This window comes from Drosophila bipectinata, chromosome 3R (assembly GCF_030179905.1).
Source record: "Drosophila bipectinata strain 14024-0381.07 chromosome 3R, DbipHiC1v2, whole genome shotgun sequence".
NCBI lineage: Eukaryota > Metazoa > Arthropoda > Insecta > Diptera > Drosophilidae > Drosophila > Drosophila bipectinata.
Genome location: NC_091739.1, coordinates 27,705,077 through 27,730,899, shown reverse-complemented (window position 1 = coordinate 27,730,899; position 25,823 = coordinate 27,705,077). Strand labels below are relative to the sequence as shown.

Genomic DNA, 25,823 nt, shown 5'->3' with positions numbered 1-25,823 from the left:
TTTAATAATTTAAAAAACCAAAAAATTGTATATAAATGTAAAAGTTCTGATTTTATTGTGAAAATATAAAGTATTCATACTTGGGTTTACTTTAAAATGTGTAATGTGTTTTCAATTATATTGAACCTAAAGCTTAGATTTTAGTGCCTTCATTAGTTTCTCCAGTTTGAGGGCCTTTTGGAAATCGCCACTGATCTTTAGCTTGCCAGTCATGTATGCGGGTACCGCCTTCAGCTTTCCGGAAAACATGTCGAAGAAATTGTTCGAGTTCATGGAAAGTGTGGCATCAGGAGCAGAGGGCGGCGTGCCGGTGCCGCACGAGCCGGTACCGTTTTTGAGGTCGAGGAACCAGGTGCCCTGCTCGGATCCGCTTATGTTAAACTGGAAGACGGCCTGCGTCTTTGAAACAATCTCGGCGGAGAGGAGAGATTCGATCTTCTTAAACAGCTGGGGTATCTTCGCTGGCCCAGCGGCAGGTGCAGCAGCAGCAGCAGGGGTTGCATCATCGACGGGCGCTCCCTTTGCCTCCACAAAGAAATCGACCATCAGCTGGTCGGCATTTTCGCGGACACAAGCGTAGTCTGTCAGATTGGTGACTCCCACAGACTCCAGAACTTCATCGTCAACGAGAAACTGGCCTGTCAGCTGCCTGGGCTCCTTGCATAGGATGGCGTAGGCGGCATCAGCCATGATCTCCGGCTTGCGGGACCACTTGGCCGATTCGGGGCCTGTGAGCATTTCGATGGCCGCCGTCTGGATGGCGGTACGTGGCCACAAAGCATTAACCGCGATTCCCTGATCTTTGAACTCCTCGGCCATACCAAGAACACACATGGACATGCCGTACTTGGCCATGGTGTAGGCCACATGGGGACCAAACCACTTGGGCTTCATACTCAGCGGCGGCGAGATGTTGAGGATGTGGGCGTGGTTGCTTTTCTTAAGGTAAGGCAGGCACTCCTTGGATACCAGAAAGGTGCCTCTGGTGTTGATGTTGTGCATCAGGTCGTAGCGCTTCATTTCTGTGTCTGGAGTGGTAGTCAAGGAAATGGCACTGGCGTTGTTTACCACAATGTCGATGCCTCCGAACTTCGCAACTGCCTCTTGAATGGCCTTTCGCACCTGGTTTTCGTCGCGAACATCCACCACACAAGGATGAGCCTTTCCGCCAGCTTTCTCGATCTCTGCCGCCGCCGTGAAGATGGTGCCGGGTAGTTTGGGATGTGGCTCCGCCGTCTTGGCCGCCACAACAATGTTGGCTCCATCGCGGGCCGCCTTCAGAGCGATCTCCTTGCCTATTCCTCTGGATGCGCCCGTAATGAACAGCGTCCGCCCTGCTAGTTTGCCCGAGTTAATCATCTTGGAGTTTGTAGTTTAGACTGTTCGCCGCAAGATCTGATTTCTTACTGTCACTGTTATAATGCTGGCAATCAAAGATCCAAGAGAAAGTCCAAAGTGCAAGATCAACCCAACACAACAAGTCCGGCAACAAATTGTCTCTGAGAGCCCCAAATTTGGTTCCACTGTGCAGAGCTGAGAGCTGGAGAGAGTCTAAAATTAGTGTGGCCATTGCTCGAGAGGACGCCTAACAGCTGTTCCATTCCTGAACCGGTTCGGTTATATGACGGTCCGATTCGTAAATAACCGCATACAATTTTAAAATTTTGATTTTTTATAAATAAAATAGAAGCTGAAACCAGTAGCTTATATTTAAGGCAACTACATCTTCTCTATGTTGTTCAAGCTATTATTCGATCCAAACTGCTATTTGATAAAATAATTTAAAAAAAACATTAAAACTTATTTAAAAAGAAACGAAAATCTACTTCAAGTACAAACCCCGGTTTTTCGAACGGCTACCAAGTCAATTTATTATTTTATATCTATCATCTATCGAATACAAAAAAGGGCACACAATGGAAAACAACGATTCTTCTATAAAACCTAACGCCCAACAACTATCTTTCGCTACCTAATACATATTCCTTCAAATTTCTAGTTGAAGGATTCTAAAGTTCGTAGGCCCGGTCGCCGTTCTGTGATTGTTATATAAGAGTGTCTTCGTCCTGGCCCTCGAATACCATGAGAAGCGAGTGCTGCGACGGGGAGCGGCCCAGGGTAAGACCGCCCAAGGATCCGTCTGGAGAAAGAAGACCAGTCTGCAGGCTGTTGTTGTCCCTGTAGCCCGACGTCGAGGATGTCTGCGAGACTGAGTCCCAGGATATCTCGCCAAGGGTCTTGGGCTGTGCCTGTGGCTGCTGTTGCTGTTGTTGCTCCTCCTGGGAGAGGGGGGTTACCTCAAAAAAACCACCAGGTCTATAGTCAAAAGCGGGTAGGAAGGATTCCAGCTAACTTACAATGCTGGGTGGATCCATGTTGGTCAGGCGACTGCGCTTCAGCCGGAAGGTCTTGCGGCTGGCTGCCTTTGAGCGTTGCAGACGCGACCGGGTATGGTCTCCAGAACTATCCTCGGCTGGACTTTCCGGCGACAAGGGCGTAGTAGAGGTTTCTCCGGACGAGTGCCGGAACTCCACGGACGAGACGAATCGCAGCTTGGGGGGCTGGGCCTTGAAGGGAGCCTGCTGAAGCGACTGCGAATGCGAGAGATGCGAGGGCACGGCAGAAGCGGCGCCAGTGCCGGAGCCGGATCCGAGGCCAGAGCCACTCGGAGTGGGTCCCACCAGCGTCGGCGCCGATCCTGCGTCCGCCTCGCCGCTCTGGCTTTCGCTGGTCGTGGTGTGCGGATCGCGGCCCGTGGAGCTGCTCGACAGCGACTCCCGCGGCGGGTGCAGCGTCTGCTGCGACAGCGTGTCGCTGGGCGTGCAAATCCCGCCGGATCCGCTTCGCGAGTCGATCGGCACCGCCGAGATGTGCGAGTGCGTCGCCTGGCCGGTGGTGGTTCCTGTGAAGATAGATATGAGTGAAGGTCTTTGCTGCGACTTGTGAGCGTCTGCCGCACTGGTTGCCGCCTGGGTGTCGCTCTTCTTCTGCTCGGAGCTCTCGCGATCTGTGGAGACTGAAACATAAGCGTGTGTACGTGATGGGGCCGTAGGAGAACCTTTGGACGCGTCCACTTACCGTATCGTTTCTCCTCCAATTCGTCGCGCAGATCGCGCAGCTCCCGGGCCAGTTCCAGCAGCAGAGCTCCCTTGGATTTGATCCCACCCTGCGGCGGTGTACCACGCAATCTTTCCCTGATAATAAACTGCATGTGTCGCTCATGGTCTCCTATGGGGGGCTGTGAAATCTGGAAGGATATAAGATAATCTTATTACTATGCGCTGACTAAAAAAGAATGCGGAAAGAACTTCTTCTGATCGACAATTATTAAAACCAAAATCTGACATCTTAAAAAAAATGTAACATTACCTTGTGCAAGATAAAGGGAAGCAGGACAATATATAATGGCGTGCGATGGGTGACCACAAACTCCATAAAGCTCCAGAGATCCGGAGCAGCCTCGTTGCGTCGGCCCAAATCCCTCATAACCCGTACAATACGCGGCCACTCGTTGGACAGGCGGCTCTCGAAGCAAATGCACACGATTCGGAGGGCCAGGAAAGCCGCTTGGTAAAGGGAACCGGATATCCTGGCAGGACGCTTGGCATCGCGGCTGCCGGTAAAAGTGAGCGACCCGGCACGCAAGTCCCCAGTCACCCTGTTAATTTGGGACACAGCCTGGCCGGTGCGACCCGCCGGTGGACTCATGGCGTTAAGGACGGCAGTCAGCAAAAAGGACACGTCCGTCATCTTTAGTTCACCCACGTCGGAGACTCCGCGTCCCGAGCAAACCTTCAGACACAGCGGCATGATCAGATGCATTAGAAAACCCTCGGCCTTTTCCTGCGTGGCGAACTCAGCGCTGCCCCCGCAAATCTGGACCAGGGAGAAGCAGTCCACGGGGCTGACCACCTGCAGGGCCACCAGACGCACCACGGCTGAGCAGAAAAAGGCCGGCGGATTCTGAGACATGAGCGCCGCCCCTGCGCTGGAGACGCCCTCGGGAATGCCGGATCCGGGTTCGTTAACAATCAGATTCTGCACGGTGCTAATCAGTGTTTTCATTTGCTGCCAGTGCAGTACGTACGAATGCCGGATTATAGTCTCGTGGATGCCTTTGAGCAAACCGGCAGCCGCCTCCCAGTCGGTGTTTCGGCGTATGGAAGGTTTCTTTGAAATCTTCAGGAAGACTTTGTCGATTCGTCGTAATATGGTGACCAGAGCGTTTCGCAACGTATCATTAGACCATTCCGCCCTTGGCAAGACCGCCTGCATGTAGCGTTGCAAACCGCGACAGGCCATGGACTCCGGATCGTAGGGGGAAACCTTCAGTAAGGAGTGGGCTATGTCGGCCAATCGTATGTGACACTTGGCGTCCAGCACTTCGGTGGGCTTGGTGTCGCTCGGCATCTTCTTAGCCAGTTCTGCAAGGCGGGCTGTAGACTTTGTAAGAAAATCCGCCACCACAGACAATAGAACATCTCGTGGCCGCCGGTACTCCGTTCGTATCATCTCCGAGTCCTCGGCACAGTCCATCATATTCTTGGTGCGAGCATCAGTTACGTATTTCGGGTGAGATTCCTCCTCAAAGTCCAGGCCAGGCGAACAGGGTGGACCCCGACTACAATTCCGCTGCGAGGAGCCCTTGTGCTCCGGGCTATTTCTGTATGGTCCATTGTAGCTCTTGGCCAAGCCCTCACAATTGTGAACCATTGTGCGAATGGCAACCGCCAATTGGAGGATAATGTCCCGTTCAGACTTTCCCTGGAGAGGAATGTAGCTAGGCGATTGGATTTGTTGCAGATAGCATGGGAGGATGGCCTCCAAAATTATCTGAAAACAAATTAAAGTGTCAAGGTAAAAATATAACATAAAAAGGAATAATAAAAGCTCACCAGCATTTGATAGCCTCGAGTGCTCTCCGCCGAGTAGGAAACCACCATTACACAAAGGGTGATGCAGTCGAGTACTGTCACATCGTCATCCTCGTCGTGGTAACAGAAATCAATGGCCTTTAGGGGCTTTGGCTCCTTCACTAGCTCGGCAATATTAAGAGGATCCGGTGAGGGATCTTCCAGACTCAGCAGTAAGTTAAAGAGACAGCTGGACTGGACCTTGTGTGCCTCCCCATAAGTTCCGTCCTCATCTGTGTCGAGGATGGCGGAAACGGATCCAAACATTTGCAGTATAAAGGGTTTCCGGTTTAGCAGATAGAACTGCTTGACTGCATATTCGATTGTTGTGGTGATAAGCTTGTTGGTTTGATGCAGGGAGTAAACCTGCAGCAATGTGGGCATAATCATGAAATACCCCTTTGTGGAGAATATGTTCTTAAAGTTAAAGGCTGCGTTAATGAACGTGGCCATGACGTAACGCATGATGCACGAATCCTCGGCATGAAGAATAGATGCTCCGGATAGGACGTTCAAGAAGAGCTGGATATCCGCCGAGTAGGCAAAATTGCCAGCCATAGCTTCGAACATTCGGGCAATCAGGCGCACCCACATAAATTTGTGCAAGACATCCAGACCGAGAAGAACCTTTCCATACTCTCCGCCATGATGCAGGTCAAGGTCTACCTCCAGTGCCTTCCGTGGAAATGATGGTAGCTTCATAAGCTCTTCGTGTAGAAACACTACTCGCTGAACCACCATGTCCACGTTCTTGAGAATCGCCCAGGTTAAATGTACTTTGCCGATCTCCACAAATTTCTTGGTGAGCTCTTGCTTCTGCAAAGCCAGGAAAGATTCCTCAGGACGCATTAGCATTAAACGCACCTCCGGATACTGTGAGCGCTTGAAGAAGTAAAGATCCCGTATGTACCAGTTTGGATTTAGGATTTTGCCTGACATGAAAAACGATTACTTAATATATGATCTATGTTAAGGATCTTGGTTACTTACTGCTCTTGTAGTCCACTAAGCAATAGTGACTAGTATTTTTCTCATCTATAGGATAGTAATCCAAAGCCTCCTTCAAAAGCTGACAGAAAAGCGTATCCTCTTGAACGGGAAACTGGGAGGGTATATTATAGTCATCGTCGGCGGGTCCGTGGACAACAATCTTTTTAGCTGCTGGCACATTGGCGGTGAGGAGAATGGAAGCATCACACTGCTCTTTGCGCAGAATCTGCTTCAGATCCTTGAACATAATTCCATGCACCGAGTGCACCACCATCCAAAGGACCGACAAGGCTGAGCCAACAAGCTAAAGGAAGGACGTCAAGGATTAAACACCCATTTAGGGTAACAGAAAGGATACCCACCTCCTGTTTCAGCTCATTGGAGGATCGCACGTAGAACATAATGTATCCTATAATTGAGTTATATAAGGCAAAGGCCGCCTGTTGGGGCAGACGGGGCACAAATCGAATCAAATGTCGCAGCAGCTTGAACATCTGGTCCTGGCGGTCGCGGGTCAGCCGCTCAAATACATAGCGAAGAAAGAGGGCCGACTCCTCCACAAGGCACACCCAGATCACCTGGTAGGCAATCTCGTAGACAGCATTGCCATCCGACCCGATGGCAGCATCATCCAGACAGCCGACAATCTGCATCACGGACGAGCAGAGGACGGAGGGGAAGAGCGAGTGGGCGTGATGCAGGTGCGAGGACATGCGTGTGCCGTCGAGGTCCTCCTCGATCTCGTGATCCTCCAGCTTCTCCATGCCAGGCTCGTGTGAAGCCTGTTGACTGATCGGAATCATGGTGATGAGGAAGCTGTGCCTCTCCGCCCGCTGCTTGTCCCGCTGCTGACGAAGGGCGTTCCTAATGGCCTCCGTCTGCTGCATCTTCCGGCTCTTAGTGGCGGTGACTAGGGATCGCTGCAAGTGTGGGAAAATATTTAATGGATTTTTATGAAAAATCACCTCCCGACCAGTACATAACCCAGTGTTTCGGCAGCCTTCTCACTCACATGTCTGTCTTGGTTTAAAGTAACATCCATGTCCTTTGTTTGCTGTACGGGCATCCAAGGTGGATCTACCACAGGCAGACTTTCAATGCCAATCTTTGGGGACGGCAGTGTGAATTCAATGCCACCTGGTGGCACCTTGAAAGTTACGTCGTGGGCATTCTCCTCCATTCGCGGCCAGACATGGAAGCGGCACTTCCACAGCACAAGGTAGCGCTGAATAGCTCCAATCCTTATGTCCGGATCCTTGTGCTTCAGAGCTCTCTGCATGATGTCGAAGGCAAAGTTCTGCGCCTTCACCGAGCCCATAAGAAATACAGCGGCACTGGAGGTGGCTGTGTCATGGTTCGTCTCCAGCAGGAGTTCCCAGGCGGCAGGCATTGCCTCGATTACCATTTCCTCAGTGAGCACGACAGCGCCCTTTAGCAAGGTGGCCAGTGGAAAGTGAAAGAGATTCCTAATATGAATCCTGATGAACTTAAGGATAGGAGGTTCTTCCTGCAACTTTTTCTCTTTCTCCTGGCGGAAGGCCTTGGCCAACTTTTCGGCCATTTCCAGATCCGGATCATCACTTATGCTGAGGATATGAAATTAGAAACTGAGGGTATTTGAATAGACCAAATAAATTCTACTTACCGATCCTTGCGACATAAACTGTCCTTACGTTTGGACGGAGAGGTCTGGGTGGAGCTTTGCTCGGATACCTTTCGAGTGGAGCGGGATCGAGAAGTGTGTGGCTTACTAGAGCTAATGACTGTTGGTTCCACGGTTGGATGATCTGAATCAAAGGAGAAACCGAATTCCTCACCATAAATCTGTATATTAAAGGAATAATTTTAAAAACTATGTTAACATTATGACCTTTTATGTCACCTTTCTAGTAGCCTTCACCAGACGAGTGCAGGATCTCATGTGGCGTTTATAGCAGAACGGATGACAATATCCTTTATGGGTGCAGTAGTAGTTGTAACTGGACATCAAATCTATAACCGCCTTCAGCCAGGGCATATTCTTGGCCGTGTCATCGTTTTCATTGGAGTCTGTGGGTGACTCTGGCTGCTGGTCGTCGCTGAGTATTCCAGGAGACTCTTCCCCGCCACTAATCATGCCCTGCTCTGAGGTGTCACTCCGATCGGAAAGGGAGGAGACCTTGCGACGCGATTGGATATTGACTAAAATATGAACCATAATATTATAAATATATTCCCTTAGTCATTTTGGTTAACTTACAGTCCGTTTCAATATCCTTGCTATCTTTGGTATTACGGCGCAGCTTAAGAGAGCGTCTTTTAAAGGACCCTCCTGTTGTGGTGGCAGTGCCACGCCTCAAAAGGAAAGGACGCACTGCGGAAGCAGTAGGACGCCGAGCTGAGGATAAGAGAAAAAAAAGTAATGATTGTTTCCCAAAAATGTTACCTAATGTGGATACCTTCTTCTTCCTTAGTTAGTGTGGTATTACTACTGTTCTCCGATTCGTTGTCTGGTTCATGAAGTACAAAGGATATTTTACGCTCCGACTGCCCGGCGCCATCGTTTCCTGCAGCTATGGACTGGAGGCTCTGGGCCGAAGTCTGGGAGTGACCCATGGAACTAAGGGCCATGGACCAGCGGCGATTGGCCTCGCGATAGACCTTCTCCCAAGGAGCCGGCTTGTCGCGATGAATCAGCTTGGATGTTTTGGGCAGCATCAGATAGGTGTCCCTCAAGAAGGCCGTAATCTCAAAAAGCAGTACACAAGCGATGAGTTTCAGGGAATGTGGACAGTCGTTGCCATGTGGATTCACCGAAGCCTCGTCCAGGAAGTCCTCTTCCTCGTCCTGCTGCAGTAGCTCACGCTGCTTTTCCGGATCCGTGAGACTGGCATTGACCGCCTCGTACTGCAGTCGCTCAGTGAACAGAATCTCCTCGAGACGAGCTCCTATCATTTCCGCCCACTGGTGGAACATCTTGCCGGCGGCCCTCTGCAGGATGTGAGTACGTCTGGCACTTGACTGGCTCACCTGTTGCTTCATCTGGCTGATATTGATGTTAGCTCCAGATGCCCGGTAGCTGCCTACGTTCTGTTTCATCCAGGCAGGCCATTGACCTTTATTGCAAAGATGGACAAAGTGGGCGCACTCCAAGAGGAAAGTGGCACGTGCCACAAGGGGGGCTTGGGGCTGTTGGGAAAGGGATAGGGATAAAATATTTAATCATTAGACAGTTTTTTTATAGGAGTATTGCCACAAAATATTTCAGTAATCTACTTAAATGCGAATAATAACGAAGTTTCATACAAATATGCGAATTTTTAGGGACTTGATAAGGAAGTAGTATTGTTTATTTTCAAATATTTCAATTAATATTGCAAAGATTTTTAGCCAACAGTTGTTAAAAATGAAGTGCATGTTTCAATTTTTTATAGGCGGTATTTGCCATGCAAGGGAGGACTAAAGAAATCGTAAATAAAATAAGCATTTAAAATACAGGTTTTAGAATTTGTTTAAATTAGTTTGAAACCATCGCCGTTAAAAAATTCTTTTTTTTATGATATAATTTAAATCTTTACCGTTATATAACTTATTGAAAAACTTGACTTTTCGAAGAAGATTACAATAATTATCGTTGTTATGAAAACAAAGAAAACAACTTATCCAAAAGAAAGCAACTTTATTATACTGACCAGATCCAGGACTGCTGCCACCAACTGGGAGTCGGGAAAGGAGCCAGGAGCACAGGTCTCCAGCAGAAAGGATAGCCGCAACATGCCCACGCGCACTGGATCGGTGGGGACGAGCTTGCGCTCCTTGAGGATGACTACCTCCGACTCCCGGGGACCATCGCACATGTCCGAGGAGCTGCGTCGGCTGAAGTCCGCCGTCTCTTCGATGCCGCCCACCTTCTTCTTGCCCTTCACAATGCCACCGAAACGGTTCAGCCGCCGCTCGACGCGTCGCTTGGCGCGCTGAATGGACCGCCCAATGCCGTCACTCGACCGACCCCGCTGGATCTTCAGCGAGGCGTGCCGCATAAACGTGGAGGATATCTCTGGGTTGAGGGACCCGATCTCCAGGTCGATGGACGAGGCCTCCTTGGGCGTGCCCCGGAACCAGCGCACCAAGCCGCTGAGCCGTCCCAGCGAATTGCGCTCCGAGCTCGACGTCGAGTCGGAAAGCAGGGCCCGTTCGCTGTGTCGGGGGGTCAACGTAGGGCGGACTCCGGTGGTTCGTCTACGGAAGTTGCTCAAAGGCGACTGGCTGGTCTTGTAGTGCTCCTCACACGTCTCCGTTTCGAGGAGGCTCTGCAGGAGAATAGAAGACTGGTTATTGGTCAGTGGTTACTCGGGGTCAAGACTCACTACGGCGCAGGCGGAGGAAGTACTTCGCTTCTTCAATAGAAGGCGGCGCTGAGAGCGGTTGTCATCGTTCTGCATACTCTGGCCCACATTGGCTTGGGGAATGTGTCTGTAAAAAAACGTTTTAAGTATTTAATGCTTTCTTAATTTTTCTTAATAAAGAAAAATATCAATCTCACCTTATAACTCTTGTGGTTTGCGCTGAAGGACCTTTTTTGTGTGGCCTGGGAGTGACGGCCAAAATACCACTGAGCGCCACCAGACGGAAGGGTCCACCATGGGCTCCTTTCACATAGGTGACCAACTGACGGATGTCCCCGTAGAGGGCAATGTTCTCCGGACTCTTTAAATCCTTGCTGGCCTCGACGAACCGGCTGACCAGCGGCTTGAAGACTGCCCCAACAACCTGGGACTCCGCACCGCCGCTCATCCCGCCGCTAAAGTTTGTCGTATAGCCGCCCTGACCTGGTACGCCGCCAAGATCGGTGTTAGCATTTTTATATCCACTCTGACGTTTATGAGCTATTTGCATCATTTTATACATACATACATATATATACAACGTATTGGTGGTGACAGTAAGGAGGATAGTAGGAGGACAACTCAAAAGCATTAGCAAAAGTCTCGGCATGCATAGAAGGGGGAAACCACAAACAGCATGGATGCATGGTAGAATGGTGGCATGGTTGCAAGGTTGCATGGATGCATGTCGGCAATGAGCCGGATGAGCAAATCAAAAGACGAAATGGAAGCCCAACTCAAAAGCGGCCAATGAAACTCAAGCTTGACTGGTTGGATCGAACTTTAAATGGGGGTTTTCAGTGCTCCTAATTTTAGGTTAGCATCCAAGCCCTGCATTTGCGGTTTGGCAGTGGATTGAAGTCAAAAACTAAGTCTATTTTGCAAAACTTACTCATAGGCGAAAGCAGAGAGCTCGGATCCACACAGAAGGCCAAGAACGCGTGGAAGTAGTCGATCAGCTCCGGCAAGGGCGAGGTCCTTACCATCTCCTGCATATAGCGTTTGGTTCGGGGACCAGCCTGTCGCAGCATCCTTGATAGAATCTTTTGGCATTGATTGCGCAGAAAGTCCGCAGGAGGACCACGAACACCTAGAAATGTGTAAGTTATACGTAAAAGTTTTTTTCTTTTTTTTTAATTTCTAAACTCACCATCGTTGCATCCATGGGGGCACCCAAGAACCTGCAGAGCTCGCCGCGTAATGCTCATGGATATTTCGTGGGCATGCTCACCCAACTTCAGGACCCCCATCTCAATCAATAATTCACAAATGTTTAGACCCGCCTCCAGGACACGGAGGGAGCACACTTGTGAAGGATCTCGCTTGAAAACATTGCTGATGGCCAGTAGGATAATCTCGTAATCGATGCCACCATCACGTGTTATATAAAACGACGATCCAGGTGCCTCGGACTCATCCACGCCAGTGTAATCAATATGGGAGTCGGTATGTGAGCGTAGCATTTGGCCACGATACCTAGTGGTAGTGCTGCCCATGCCGGTGCTTCCGTTTCCGCCTCCATTTTCCCCCATGCCAGCAATGCTGCCACCATTACTTAAGGCGTCCAGCTGGGAGTCAATGGAACCCTAGGGATAAAGAAATGTCAATAGAGTATTACTCATACGCCAGGTTGTCCTGCATTCCCATACCCTCAAAACAATCATACCAATACTTTAACGAATACCACAAATATTTACCTGTCGCTTCATATAATCCGGAGAGGGTGTCGGTGTATGCTCCGTAACCGTAATAATGGGATTCCGAGGATAGAATACTGTGGCACGAGGACAACTTGTCTGCGATGGTCTTGGCGCCTTCGGTGGCTCAACGTATCTGTAAAATCTATTTTTTTGTAGGAGACGTGCGAGAAATCGTGTGCGTGGCATTAGTCAAAACGGAGTGCTGCAAGCTTGAGGATTAACTTGGGTTGGGTTGGTATACAGTAGGGATAAGCCGGGAGTAGTGAGAGAGAAACAGCCATGGAAAGGTGGCCAAAAAAGGTGGAGCATACAGGGTAAAAAGGGGAAAAAGTGATTGAATATAGACAGGCAGAATTTTTATAGACAGGCATTGAACATAGAGCATAGAGTGTCCTTAGAGATCGAAGATAAATAGTATTTAGCTACTTGTAACGACCAAAACTCACCCGCTATCGAGCAGACAGCTGGTTGATCATGGAAGAAATATTTTCAAGTCAAAAGTAATAGAATACACAAAGTATTAGCTTGGTAGCAAAGATTGAGACTCTAAAGAGTATGAAATATTTGAGAATAGACTGGAAGTGTAAGTGTCTTTTTGTTCTGGTGTCAGAGGCCTGATAAAGATTTGGTCATAGTTTGTTTTTATGGGTTGAATTGAGAGTTTGTAACTTACCTAAGACTGGGCATAGATTTCCCCTTAATGAGGTTACTGGCCGGCTCGCGACTAATCATCGAAGCAGAACGCGACAGCTTTTTCTCGCCCGTATCCAAGCTGCGATGATACTCCTAGGGTAAGTAATATTAAGATTATTTTAGTACATATAGTGTATAGTGCTTAGTTATAGCTTTAAGAACAAGTGTTAACATTCAACTCTCAAGCCAAACAAACACCATTTATGAGGAAGTATATATATGGGGAACAATAAGCGGGATGCCAGGCAGAAACACTTAAAAACAGTCAACATCAGTTTTCACATGGCTTACTGCATGTTGCAGTGGTGTCTTGCCATTGGCAGAGTGAGTATCGAGCCCTACTTTTTCCAGATTCTTCTCCGACTTAGAGAACATCTTTGTCTCCACGAAAGCCCTCAAATCGGCCATCTTGACGCGTTTTTTCTTCTCGCTGCCCCGTCGCTCGGAGGTACTTGGAGCACTTTGAGGTTCTTCTGTGAGAGATACAACATTTTTTTCAGAACTCCTTTTAATATTAAATTTTATTTCGAACTAACCCACAACACAGGCTGTCACAGTGGGTGATGGATCGGGTATTTCTATATAGTCCTTGACCACAGAGCTTCCAGGACTGTCTCGGCTGTTGCTACCGGGTCCCTGGTACAGGGATATCTCGATTTGTGGAATAGGCAATGAATTGGAACGCTTCCGTGGCTGATTCAAAGTAATAGCCGCATCTTCACCAATGTCACTAAGACTAAATTAGCAGAATGTATGTATATTAAATTTACAGAGGAGCTTGTAGAGTTATTTATCACTACTCACCGATTATACAAGTACTGTAAGCTCCAAAAGATTCCTTCCTCCTGCCAATGGGATATGAACAGGCAACGTAGCACAGATACATCCAAGAAAGTGGCAGCCGACACATCCGCCTTTATACTGTCCGATTTGTCAGAGTCCGTCTCCTTGTCAATGGAGGCACTGCGTTTCTCCTTCATCGAAGCACCCCGCATCAGTTCCTGCTGGTCAAACTCGAACTTGGTAGATGGAATCTTTTCCTTGTCGCGGGAGTTCATTGATTGGCGACTCCCGCGGCGGCTCTGGGATTGTTGGAGCAGACTGGCATCAGCCTATTAGAAAAAAAAGTTAAATAAATTAAAGATAAATAAGTAGATAAAAGATCTAATTTGTAAGAATAATGAAGATAAAGATATTATGGCTTTCGTTGGGAGCCATATTGACCTCTCAAGCATTTCCCCATTTTTTGAAGGGGTCTACAAAAACAATTTGAGACTGAAGCAGGTGGATGAATGGCAAGAAGTTCATGGTCAGCGAGACGGGTTTTTTGGATAAGCTGGAGAACAAGATTTGCAACACGCCGGAGAATGCGGCCGACGCCGATGAGATCATGGAGAAACTTGATGTGAGCGGGGAGAAAAATTTTCTAAATTAAAAAAAAAAAGCAATGAAGGAGTCGGCCCCAACCATTTAAAGTATACATACATACATTCTTGATAGGGATCAACTCCTGAGTCGATATAATCGTGCCCGTCCTGTATACCTGTTTCTACCTAAACTACTCTTCCAGCTTTAAAAGTATAGAGGGTACAACTTTGAACACATCTTTCTGTCTTTTGGGCTCAGTGTATAAGTCGGATCGACCGGGATCGGTCGACTATATCCTATAGCTGTCATATAACTGATTGATCGGATATACGATAACTTTCTTTAACTATGTTTATAAATTATAAATGTTAAAATGTAAACACACATATTTCCATTGCCTATTTATTTGGGCACTTAGAAGGCAAGCAGTAATGAAGGATAAAAATTTATCCTTTTTTCGAGTATGATATCATTCCAGAAGATGCTTTAATTTGGAAACTATTCAATAAAGTTTTTAAAATTAATTAATTTAAAAAAAGTGCCCTCCTCCTCGATTCTCATAGGATGCACTTAAGCATGCCCGAAAAATCGGAAAAAGTTTTTAATTTATTTTTTTAATTTATTTTTTTCTTTTTTAAAAATAATTGAATAAAATATAGTGCCCTCCTCCTCGATTCTTATACGCTGAACTTAAGCTGGCTCAAAAAATCGTGAAAATAAAAATAATAATAATTATTATAAAAAATTTTTTTTTATTATTATTATTTTTTTTTTTAATAAGTGTTTATGATTTAAGTTGTAGTTGTTGTAGTAGTTGTAAGTCAAAAGTAAGCTTTCCTTTCTTGTTTTTTTTAACCATTTCTATGGTTATTCATTTAAGAATCGCTTAAGAATCAAATGACTATTGGCAAAGATATGGATTTCGGTGTGGCCCATATTGACCTCTCAAGCATATCCCCCATTTTTGAAGGGGTCTACCCAGAAAATTTGACGAAAAATATAAAAAATATTTTGTTCCTGGATTTTGATGCGAATTAATGGAGAATCGATTCACAAATCGTTAAAGGTATTCCGCTTAAGAATCAGATGACTATTGGCAAAGATATAGCTTTCGGTGTGGCCCATATTGACCTCTCAAGCATTTCCCCCATTTTTGAAGGAAAATTTGACAAAAAATCTTAAAAATATTTTGTTCCTGGATTTTGATGCAGATTCATAGAGAATCGATTCACAAATCGTTTAAGGTATTCCGCTTAAGAATCAGATGACTATTGGCAAAGATATGGCTTTCGGTGTGGCCCATATTGACCTCTCAAGCATTTCCCCCATTTTTGAAGGGGTCTACCCAGAAAATTTGACGAAAAATCTAAAAAATATTTTGTTCCTGGATTTTGATGCGAATTAATGGAGAATCGATTCACAAATCGTTAAAGGTATTCCGCTTAAGAATCAGATGACTATTGGCAAAGATATAGCTTTCGGTGTGGCCCATATTGACCTCTCAAGCATTTCCCCTATTTTTGAAGGAGGAAATTTAGACAAAATATTTTTGTCTACCCAGAAAATTTGACAAAAAATCTTAAAAATATTTTGTTCCTGGATTTTGATGCGGATAAATGGAGAATCGATTCACAAATCGTTTAAGGTATTCCGCTTAAGAATCAGATGACTATTGGCAAAGATATGGCTTTCGGTGTGGCCCATATTGACCTCTCAAGCATTTCCCCCATTTTTGAAGGGGTCTACCCAGAAAATTTGACAAAAAATCTTTAAAATATTTTGTTCCTGGATTTTGATGCGGATAAATGGAGAATCGATTCACAAATCGTTTAAGGTATTCCGCTTAAGAATCAGATGACTATTGGCTTTCGGGGTGGTCCATATTGACCTCTCAAGCATTTCCTCTCAAGCATTTGAAGGGGTCTACCCAGAAAATTTGACAAAAAATCTTAAAAATATTTTGTTCCTGGATTTTGATGCAGATTCATAGAGAATCGATTCACAAATCGTTTAAGGTATTCCGCTTAAGAATCAGATGACTATTGGCAAAGATATGGCTTTCGGTGTGGCCCATATTGACCTCTCAAGCATTTCCCCCATTTTTGAAGGGGTCTACCCAGAAAATTTGACGAAAAATCTAAAAAATATTTTGTTCCTGGATTTTGATGCGAATTAATGGAGAATCGATTCACAAATCGTTAAAGGTATTCCGCTTAAGAATCAGATGACTATTGGCAAAGATATAGCTTTCGGTGTGGCCCATATTGACCTCTCAAGCATTTCCCCTATTTTTGAAGGAGGAAATTTAGACAAAATATTTTTGTCTACCCAGAAAATTTGACAAAAAATCTTAAAAATATTTTGTTCCTGGATTTTGATGCGGATAAATGGAGAATCGATTCACAAATCGTTTAAGGTATTCCGCTTAAGAATCAGATGACTATTGGCAAAGATATGGCTTTCGGTGTGGCCCATATTGACCTCTCAAGCATTTCCCCCATTTTTGAAGGGGTCTACCCAGAAAATTTGACAAAAAATCTTTAAAATATTTTGTTCCTGGATTTTGATGCGGATAAATGGAGAATCGATTCACAAATCGTTTAAGGTATTCCGCTTAAGAATCAGATGACTATTGGCTTTCGGGGTGGTCCATATTGACCTCTCAAGCATTTCCTCTCAAGCATTTGAAGGGGTCTACCCAGAAAATTTGACAAAAAATCAAAAAAATATTTTGTTCCTGGATTTTGATGCGAATTAATGGAGAATCGATTCACAAATCGTTTAAGGTATTCCGCTTAAGAATCAGATGACTATTGGCAAAGATATAGCTTTCGGTGTGGCCCATATTGACCTCTCAAGCATTTCCCCCATTTTTGAAGGGGTCTACCCAGAAAATTTGACAAAAAATCTTAAAAATATTTTGTTCCTGGATTTTGATGCGGATAAATGGAGAATCGATTCACAAATCGTTTAAGGTATTCCGCTTAAGAATCAGATGACTATTGGCAAAGATATAGCTTTCGGTGTGGCCCATATTGGCCTCTCAAGCATTTCCCCGATTTTTGAAGAGGTCTACCCAGAAAATTTGACAAAAAATCTAAAAAATATTTTGTTCCTGGATTTTGATGCGGATTAATGGAGAATCGATTCACAAATCGTTTAAGGTATTCCGCTTAAGAATCAGATGACTATTGGCAAAGATATAGCTTTCGGTGTGGCCCATATTGACCTCTCAAGCATTTCCCCCATTTTTGAAGGGGTCTACCCAGAAAATTTGACAAAAAATCTTAAAAATATTTTGTTCCTGGATTTTGATGCGGATAAATTGAGAATCGATTCACAAATCGTTTAAGGTATTCCGCTTAAGAATCAGAAGACTATTGGCAAAGATATAGCTTTCGGTGTGGCCCATATTGACCTCTCAAGCATTTCCCCTATTTTTGAAGGGGTCTACCCAGAAAATTTGACAAAAAATCTTAAAAATATTTTGTTCCTGGATTTTGATGCGGATAAATGGAGAATCGATTCACAAATCGTTTAAGGTATTCCGCTTAAGAATCAGATGACTATTGGCTTTCGGTGTGGGCCATATTGACCTCTCAAGCATTTCCCTCATTTTGAAAGATATGTCTATCGGTGTGGGCCACATTGGCAATGCGTGAAACCGTGCATTTTGTGAAATATACACTCACAGTAAAGAATGAATTATCCATTAGTTGTGGCGCTGAGGGTAATCGAAATATTACCACACGCTCGTCTTCTACGCTTGAGGCTTCTTCAGGTATGGTTTCCGGAAAGGCAAACTCTTTGGGGGAAGAAACCCAGGAGCCCTGCACATAAAACAATATTACTTTTAAGGGTTTTGGTGTTGCATTGTAAAATTACAAACCTCTTCATCTTGCCTGCCGAAGTCTGAAATGCCACTCTGGGGTGAATCAGCTTTAGGTGACATAGCATCGGCACTGAGGGAATGTTTACGAGCAGGAAATACATCAGTGGATCCTTTTGGAGTCGGAGCACACAGCAAGTTACGGGCTTTTGGCTTTACAGGAGCTGTAAAGCAAGGAGCTCCCGGTGCCCGATTATCCCACATGCCCTGCCATAGCTTAATGCCATTCTCCAGGCGGAAGTTCTGAAAGTCTGACTCCTTTAGGTGATGTATAATTGGTGCAAATAGATAAACAAAGAGCTAGAAAAGAAAGATCTTTGTTAAGATTGAATCCAAACAAGTAGAAATGTTAAACTCACAGTAATCGTTGGCACCGAGAACAAATATTGATCGATGGACTTGGGTCGAGGCTCCCCAGTCGAATCGCCCAAACCCATATCCTCTCCGCCCTCGTCGTCGGCACATTCCTCGGCGGCGTAAAGGAGTATCCATTGCATGGTGTACAGTAGCTTGGTTTCCACAGGGCCAATAGCCTGCATGTCCTTGACTCGGTTGTGCAACAAGGCGGCACACGCATGCATCACATGTGGCAAGGCACCCTGCAGAAGTCGCCATCGTGGAATGGCTCCCAGAGCCTTTGTCAAAGGGGGCGATAGTCCAAACTGTATGTTTTGCACTAACACTTTTTCAAAAGACTAAAAAATAGAAAGCCATTAGTCTATTATGATTATTAAGGATTAAATTTATTGCTCGTACCTTGCAGGCTTCTTTCGACTCCTAAATACCATAAAATGGGTATAAAAATGAGAATTCTTGATTAATTATGACTTTAGTTTAATTTTTATAAAAATTTGGAAACTCACAACAAACATAAAGACTTAAAGACAAACTTAAATATTGACACAGAACAGTCACTAAAATTATGTACAATAGAAAAAATAAAAGTAACGACTATTTTATAAAGAAATAGTTAAATGTTAATAAAACTACCACAATACATTAATAACTTACATGGTGTCCCGGTGCGTGTTGACAAAACTACATTCAGATTCAGACAAATTGCGAAAGATTTTACAATGTTAATTTGTACAGTTTTGTTATTGAAAAAGTGTGTGTTTTTTTTTGTTTCTCGTTGGTTTGTGTAAAAAGCATAGCAGATTATTAATATGTACAGGTCGGGGAAGGTCTTCCGAAGGCGTCTTCCCCGACCTCATTAAGAAAAGTTAGGTCTGGTGTTTAGTTTGTGAAAGGTGGCCGTGTTAGTAGTTGTTATGTTTAGAAGAAAATCAGATTAAAATGCAGGAAAGTATAAAAACATCAAACATCAAAGTCAAAATGGATTATTGCTTTCCAGTTTCCTTGAATTTCAGCAGAACAAAATTAAAATGAAAAGGACATTGAACATGGTTTGGTTTTCGGGTCGTTTGTGCCAATTCGGATGCCAATGGTTTTTGGTTTCTTGAGTATTTTACACAGTCCATCCTTACAACAAACACACATAGCGAATGTACAGCACAGTATTCATTTAGAAGCGCTCCCCTTTCGACAATTAATTGTTTTTTTTTAGAGGGTGTGCTCACGTCGATCAATCGTGGCCTTGGTAGCATTTATTTTTTCATATCTTGACGATTTGGCAAATGCAATGCGATTGCCCGGGCTTGGCACAACTTACCAGACAGGTGGACTCGTGCAATTTGCCCAGCTTGGGTCGGATGAATGGGGCTATTTGGCGCCACAGGAACGTTTGCACGGACACCGGCAAGCCGAGGTCCTGCAATCCGCTATCCTGGTCAAAGTCAAAGTCATCGTTGTTGTTGTTCGCGCCGTGACTGTTGTTGTTTGTCTGCAGGTTGTTGTTATTGGTGCTGGTATTCGTGGCAGCCGCTGTTGCCGCGGCATTGGTCACCATGGTGGCCAGCTGTAATGGACACAAGGGCAGGGACACACATCAGTTGGAGCATGCAACAGTTGCTTGGCTCATTCATAAAAAAAAATGCTATAGGAGGGAGTGAGTGTGTCAGGTGAGACATTAGCATGCCGCAGCAACAAGTGTTTGCGTGCGCAGGCCCATCAAATGGCAGGCTCGGCCTCCTCCTGTTGCTCCTGTTCGTCTAGTTTCCGACTAGGTCAGTGCCAGTGACAGTGACTCCCCCGAACTCCCCCGCCCCAGAGGCGGCTGAGATTTCGGCTGGACCAGCTGGTCCTGGGACGCTGCGCAGGACGCAGACTCCGCAGCCAGCAAGACTGGGTTATAGATACAAAACTGGGTTTCTGGTATACATGCTAATTTGGGGCAAAAATTTTCACAGACTTATATAACCCCGTCCAGAGATTGTGGAAAAGTTTTGGCTTTCTTTTCAATTAATTACTGTTTTCGTGGCAATTATTCGATACTTGGCACTCACTCAAATCAAACGTTTCCATTTGTGCCAACATTTCACTTGATTGGGGGCCGCACCCAGCTAAACAAAGAACGGTAGCCATTCTGGGCTGGGCTTTAAGTATCCACTAATTGCAAGTGTTTTCTTTCTTTTTTCTGCCATGTTTGCAAAGCACTTTATCTTTGATAGTTTATTGTGTGTTTTTCCCCTTTTTCTAGCCTTTTGCACAACATTTTCCAAAGCTATCCCTTTTACTTACCTTGATTTGCGCGTTGCCAGTTTCGATAAAGTTCACGGTTGGAGCGTTCGGATGCAACTGAAGACCAGCGTCGTTAACTGACGAGCTCTGGGCTCCCTGTCGTTATTATCCTCGGCACCGCCATCGTCCTTTCGGGCCATCAGTGCGTATACCAGATATACACACCCGCACTCTGTGTTAAGTATACGCACTGGTGGCCAAAAGGGCTGCTTGGGATTTAGAGGGTGTTCTGGCATTTATTGCGGCATTGAGTTTGTTGCTCTCCCAGTGGATCACCCTGTTTGTTTGGAGCACACTTATCAATGATAATAAATGCCTGCTGGGGGTAGATATTGCGTATACGCCGTCTGGTCGACACAGTATAGTTGACTCGACAATAAATTCCTTTATCTGCGAGTGTCTCGGGTGCGCCATTTAATATATGATATTGTTTAAAGGAGAAATTAAAGCCATCCTTAGTAGTATCCAAATATCCAAATACCATCCAAATAGTATTAAATTGTATAAAAATGTTTTTATTTTGAATATCCAAATGATTGAATCATTTTATTTACTTTATATAATACAGGTTTAAGAAACAGGGTGTTTATACATCAATGAAAAACATTTTTGTAATTCTTAAGTATTATTATGCAGATTTTATCTAAAAGAAGATTTTATGAATATTAACGCGCATTAACTTTTACAACCTTCTAAGTTGCCCTGTAAGTCATTGAAAATTATTACAACATATACAGTTAAAAGTTTTAGGTTAATATTTTCCTAAAATAAATCAATGATTTATCCTATTGACTTAGATATTTATGATTTTCACCGGGCGGCTTATCAATGACTTGCGCACTTTGAACTGCGCAGCTAAATGCTAAGCATCGGCTCCTGATAACAGCTGTGAACTGAAGGACTTTGTCGGCCTACTTTTTTGTTCATCTAGCAGCTGGATCTCAGCAATGGCAACAGGTATCTCCGGCAAGGAGTAAACAATAACAATGGCAGGGAGGCTGCGCGGTTATGGCCGATCCGAAGTGTCCTTAAAAAGAGACAGAAAGTCGAACAAACTGAGAGTGGGGCACAGGAAATTGGCAGCACAGCTGGGTTCAAAACTGGGTCAAAGAAGGGCCTGTCTCGTAGGCACGTACATATTTGCGACATGGAATGTCAAGGCCAAGGACTGCGGCATCGATTCGAAGCCGAGACTCGCCGGAGGTGTCAATGTCCTGACGGTATCCTCGAAAGTAATTGCCTTACGATGAGGTGCTACCTTTTAAGTACTTTTTTTTACCCTTCAGTTTTGATCGGGCATTACGTGCCCGATTTTATGTACCTACGCAAACAAAGCTCTTCGAATTTGTTGCTGTACATTTTTGCTCTGAATAAGCTGTGTGTATCTGTGTCATAGTTTTTATAAATAGCACGCATTAAAAATGTTGTAGAAATACACACAATAAGGCGGCGGAGGGGCCAGTAATAATGCGCCTTCTATGTAGATCTCGTCTGGCAGGAAAGAGCGGGAAAGCCGCGTGGGGGGAATATAACTTTTGGAAAATGTATAAATATTGAAAAGGCTTTCAGGTGTTTCGGGCGGCCATCGACAAACAAGAAATCGGGCATTTAACACCCCCGACCGGCTGACAAAACATTTCGAACGATAACATACGAAAAGACCTGAGAAATACGTTGAAAAATACCCGTACACCGCGGGGCTTGCCAAAAAGACGATCAGGGTCGATGAGTGTATAAATATATACGTATATATGCCAAATACATAGTACTGCCGCCTATACTACATAGCCTCCCATGTGTGGGAGGTTCTGCGGGTCTATGGAGTGGGAGGTACGCCGGGGCAGGAGAAGGCTCTTCCACTAATCTATTGCGCAGCACCGAACAATAAAGTTCCGATCTCCTCGCACATATGTTACCTAAAATATTATCTGCAAAATCATCTGTAACGTCGAATGATATTCAACACTATCCGGCTGGGGCTGGGAATGCCACAAGCGATTATTATTTTGCCTTCGCGAAGCAAACACGAAATTTAACTAAAATAAAGCAAAAAAAAAACATTCAAATCCGTAACAAAAACAAAAAACAAAATTTTAAAAATAGCGCATTTAGAGAGCACAACAAACGGCTCCATAGGAGAGCCCAAATATCCGAGAGTTGTATTCGAAAATTTCCCAAGATGAAAGTAAATTCTTGGCATCGCACACACACACTGGCGGGTGTGGCTGTGTGTGCGGGCAGCCTTGCACAGCGAGAAAAGAGCGAGAATTTCGTCATTTGGATCCGTGCCTGCGTAAGTGTATCTGTATCCGTGCAGCCGTGTATCTGTGTCGGTGCTTTCGGACGATCTGCTGCTGGTCGGCTATCACCTCAGAATTACCTTGCCGTACTGCCGCTGACGAATAACGTTCAGTCGAGACCGAGCTCATCCGCGATACAGTTGATTTTCGCATCCAACAGACAAAATGGTGAGTGCCTCCATCGGCCAAGGAATCAGCTTCACATAGATCTTCCTCCGAGCATCCAGTGATATATGTGCACCTTCTAAATTTATACCAGAATTCTGAAACTCAAATTAATGAAAAACTCCTCAATATTTTCCGTTTCCGTTGACAGGCTGATGTACCAAAGCGTGAAGTTGAAAGTAAGTTGAACGCACTGAAAAAGGATTATCTTTAACCTCAATCGAAAACGATCAAATCTTAATTTCAAATAATACAAACAAACTATAAAAAAGGGGATACGAAGGACTTAATAGAAACCCGAAAATGAATTTTCCTTGGAATACGCCTAAAAAAAATGATTACATAATGTGCGCGTGTGAGATACACATAATATAGATGAACAAAAAGTACACAAAAAGTCGGTGAACATATTTCGTAATCGCTTGGAATATATCTCATACCCAATCCTACATATACACAAATCTATATGCGTGTCTATATATAACATATTGCGGAAATTTTTCTCATTAAGGAAAGTCTATATGCGTCGCTAAAAATACATTCATATCGTCCGGGAAAATAATGCAAACGAAGAGTCTGACATAATTCCAGTCGGTGCAAAGTTATGTTCTATTTCGTTAAAATATCGTTGAGAAAAAAAATCAATGAAAATCTTGTGTATATATGACAGGCTGATCGGCAGCCCGAACTATCGCGATCGTGTCCGAAGCTTCTCGTTTAGAGATCTAATTTTGGCCAAGTTATTTCTTGGGGATTTATTTTCGTTCCAACGCACAGGAAAGAAAAGAGAAAATTCAAAGGCCGTGTGTGTGAGCCTTAAGTACATATATACATATATGTATATTGTGCCTATATAGCATATAAACGATGGCAAAGGCGAAGACGTTCGGTTCGGGTGTCGGATTACGTATACGTAGTGTGTTCCTCGGGTTGGCGATGCTCCCAGATCGACAGGCACGCACCTATACAGACTCACAGTAACTAATGCTCTCCGTCGTGTCAAGATTTTCATGATGACCAAAAATGTGCGTACCAAAAATTTCAGGGTTACCACATCGACCCCATTTTCTAAGGGTGTCCCCATAACCGAGTATTTATAACAAAAGCAATTAATATGAAAACAAATGTAAATAAAAAACAATAGTTTGATGGTTTTTGATTATAAAAATGATTCAGACACTAAACAATAATATTTTCTGCAGATGTCGAATTCGTTTTCGAAGTCATGGGATCCCCCGGCGAGGGTATCGATGCCGTCGACCTAGGTGATGCCCTCCGCGCTCTGAACTTGAACCCCACCTTGGCGCTGATCGAGAAGATGGGCGGCACCAAGAAGCGCAACGAGAAGAAGATCAAGATGGATGAGTTCCTGCCCATCTACTCACAGGTCAAGAAGGAGAAGGAGCAGGGATGCTACGAGGACTTCATTGAGTGCTTGAAGCTCTACGACAAAGAGGAGAACGGCACCATGATGCTCGCTGAATTGCAACACGCCCTGCTGGCTCTTGGTTAGTATCCAGGAAAAAATGAATACTTCTTATCCCACCCAAACTAAATTTACATCTTTGTATTAATCATCAGGTGAGAACTTGGATGACGAACAGGTCGAGACTCTGTTCGCTGACTGCATGGACCCCGAGGATGATGAAGGATACATCCCCTACTCTCGTAAGTATTCGGATGCTAGTGCCCTGGACCCGAGGGTCAACAATGTCTTTATGTCTTGTGATTCCGAAATGAAAACCATATTTGTCTATTTCACATGTTACTTTATTTGTCTGCGCATCAATTACTTTGTCCCCCGAACCACTCTGCACTGTGCACTTTGTACCTGAACCTGATCACTCCCCATGTCCATATGTTTAAAAACGAAATCCCAACCAACAAAATATCACGTCCCAATGGCCTCTGCACTATGATTGTGAATTGTGTCCCGAATGCCCGTCGTTATGTCGTCACCACCACAGAGTTCATCCAGCGCTTGATGAGCGATCCAGTCGTCTTCGACTAAACAGTAAGTAATCGGATTGAATTTTGGGACGAACACCCTATGACCCGGTGTCTGGATGATGTGTCTTTTAAATGTCCAAGGAAAGATACAAACACCGTACTAATATCATTCTGTTTGTCCTCTATTTCACAGCATTCCTCGCCAGAATGTGTGAAAGACCAGATCAGCTATAAATAGTTAGAAACAACAACAACAAACCAACAACAACAACACCAACAACAAAGAATTTATAGCAACAACCATTCTCCATAGATGTTATATTCATCGCTAACTCTCTCTATCTCTCTCGTATATTATTTTAATTAAATTTTACTTCTGCTACAACAACTGCAAAATTGAACTTCAAGATAATATTATTTTTTAAAAAATAAAAAAAATTTAAATTATAAAATAACGAAAAAAACTGAAAAAAATTTAAAGTTTCTGTGAGCATTATTTTGTTATGAATTTTTGATTTTTCATTCGACATGTTGGTTACACAAGCCATAGATAAATATTATTTTTATGAGACGTAAATAAACCAAATAGCAAATACAATAATGTTTAGGGAAATTCTACACCTGAAACAAGAAAGGCAGCAACAGAACTGATTTTGTTCTTGTCTGAAGGTGAAATAAGAGAAATGTATTTAAAATAAACATGTAGATTAATGGTGCGGCCACAAGAGTTACGCAATCAATGACAAGAAAATATCGTCGGAGGGAATTTGGAGGGTGAATAATCCATCAATCAAGGTGATTTGTGGAGTATATTTTATTCTATCGCCTATTTTATGAATTAAGAAATACTC

At 44.5% G+C, this 25,823-nt stretch overlaps 3 protein-coding genes across 8 annotated transcripts; 1 reads left to right on the top strand and 2 right to left on the bottom strand.

The window, feature by feature from the left end:
• Positions 1-25: 25 nt before the first annotated feature.
• On the bottom strand, positions 26-1,511 carry Hsdl2 (Hydroxysteroid dehydrogenase like 2). Its single transcript, XM_017236682.3, has one exon. The coding sequence runs from the start codon at positions 1,357-1,359 to the stop codon at positions 127-129; it is 1,233 nt and encodes a 410-aa protein (XP_017092171.2). The 5' UTR covers positions 1,360-1,511; the 3' UTR covers positions 26-126.
• A 334-nt stretch (positions 1,512-1,845) lies between these two features.
• On the bottom strand, positions 1,846-20,641 carry unc80 (unc80, NALCN channel complex subunit). 5 transcript variants are annotated; one of them, XM_043211763.1, is made up of 30 exons: positions 20,558-20,641; positions 19,590-19,835; positions 18,929-18,955; positions 18,674-18,694; positions 18,277-18,612; positions 17,918-18,217; positions 17,721-17,858; positions 13,465-13,772; positions 13,197-13,396; positions 12,952-13,133; positions 12,641-12,753; positions 12,414-12,431; positions 11,965-12,100; positions 11,418-11,853; positions 11,160-11,357; positions 10,426-10,711; positions 10,253-10,355; positions 9,575-10,192; positions 8,342-9,071; positions 8,143-8,280; positions 7,786-8,084; positions 7,549-7,727; positions 6,916-7,489; positions 6,266-6,823; positions 5,904-6,207; positions 4,896-5,845; positions 3,370-4,833; positions 3,079-3,247; positions 2,358-3,016; positions 1,846-2,297 (listed from the first exon to the last, which is right to left on the bottom strand). In XM_043211763.1, exons 2-30 carry the CDS (start codon positions 19,824-19,826, stop codon positions 2,046-2,048), a joined length of 9,933 nt encoding a protein of 3,310 aa, XP_043067698.1. In that variant the 5' UTR covers positions 19,827-19,835; positions 20,558-20,641; the 3' UTR covers positions 1,846-2,045. The 5 variants fall into 5 exon arrangements, with proteins under 5 accessions (XP_043067698.1, XP_070137337.1, XP_070137338.1 ...); XM_070281236.1 differs by lacking the exons at positions 17,721-17,858; positions 17,918-18,217; positions 18,277-18,612; ... (2 more) ...; positions 19,590-19,835; positions 20,558-20,641 and having other exon boundaries at positions 2,358-2,902; positions 2,960-3,007; positions 10,250-10,355; ... (1 more) ...; positions 11,965-12,109; positions 13,465-13,755; XM_070281237.1 differs by lacking the exons at positions 17,721-17,858; positions 17,918-18,217; positions 18,277-18,612; ... (2 more) ...; positions 19,590-19,835; positions 20,558-20,641 and having other exon boundaries at positions 2,358-2,902; positions 2,960-3,007; positions 10,250-10,355; positions 10,426-10,768; positions 13,465-13,755.
• Positions 20,642-22,912: 2,271 nt separating this feature from the next.
• Mlc1 (Myosin light chain alkali) lies at positions 22,913-25,708 on the top strand. 2 transcript variants are annotated; one of them, XM_017236414.3, is made up of 6 exons: positions 22,913-23,025; positions 23,174-23,201; positions 24,225-24,530; positions 24,604-24,690; positions 24,990-25,036; positions 25,166-25,708. In XM_017236414.3, the coding sequence occupies exons 1-5, from the start codon at positions 23,023-23,025 to the stop codon at positions 25,031-25,033; spliced, it is 468 nt and encodes a 155-aa protein (XP_017091903.1). In that variant the 5' UTR covers positions 22,913-23,022; the 3' UTR covers positions 25,034-25,036; positions 25,166-25,708. The 2 variants fall into 2 exon arrangements, with proteins under 2 accessions (XP_017091903.1, XP_017091904.1); XM_017236415.3 differs by lacking the exon at positions 24,990-25,036.
• The last annotated feature ends 115 nt before the right edge of the window (positions 25,709-25,823 follow it).

What these genes read in the sequence shown, in the direction of transcription:
- Hsdl2 (XM_017236682.3), bottom strand. Translation starts at nt 1,359, where the DNA reads ATGATTAACTCGGGCAAACTAGCAGGGCGGACGCTGTTCATTACGGGC.
- unc80 (XM_043211763.1), bottom strand. Translation starts at nt 19,826, where the DNA reads ATGGTGACCAATGCCGCGGCAACAGCGGCTGCCACGAATACCAGCACC. An exon ending in TTACAGTACTTGTATAATCG is followed by an intron (nt 13,397 to 13,464) that starts GTGAGTAGTGAT and finishes CTGCTAATTTAG; the next exon opens with TCTTAGTGACATTGGTGAAG. An exon ending in GTACTTCCTCCGCCTGCGCC is followed by an intron (nt 10,193 to 10,252) that starts GTAGTGAGTCTT and finishes ATTCTCCTGCAG; the next exon opens with AGCCTCCTCGAAACGGAGAC.
- Mlc1 (XM_017236414.3), top strand. An exon ending in ACCAAAGCGTGAAGTTGAAA is followed by an intron (nt 23,202 to 24,224) that starts GTAAGTTGAACG and finishes TATTTTCTGCAG; the next exon opens with ATGTCGAATTCGTTTTCGAA. An exon ending in AGGATACATCCCCTACTCTC is followed by an intron (nt 24,691 to 24,989) that starts GTAAGTATTCGG and finishes TCACCACCACAG; the next exon opens with AGTTCATCCAGCGCTTGATG.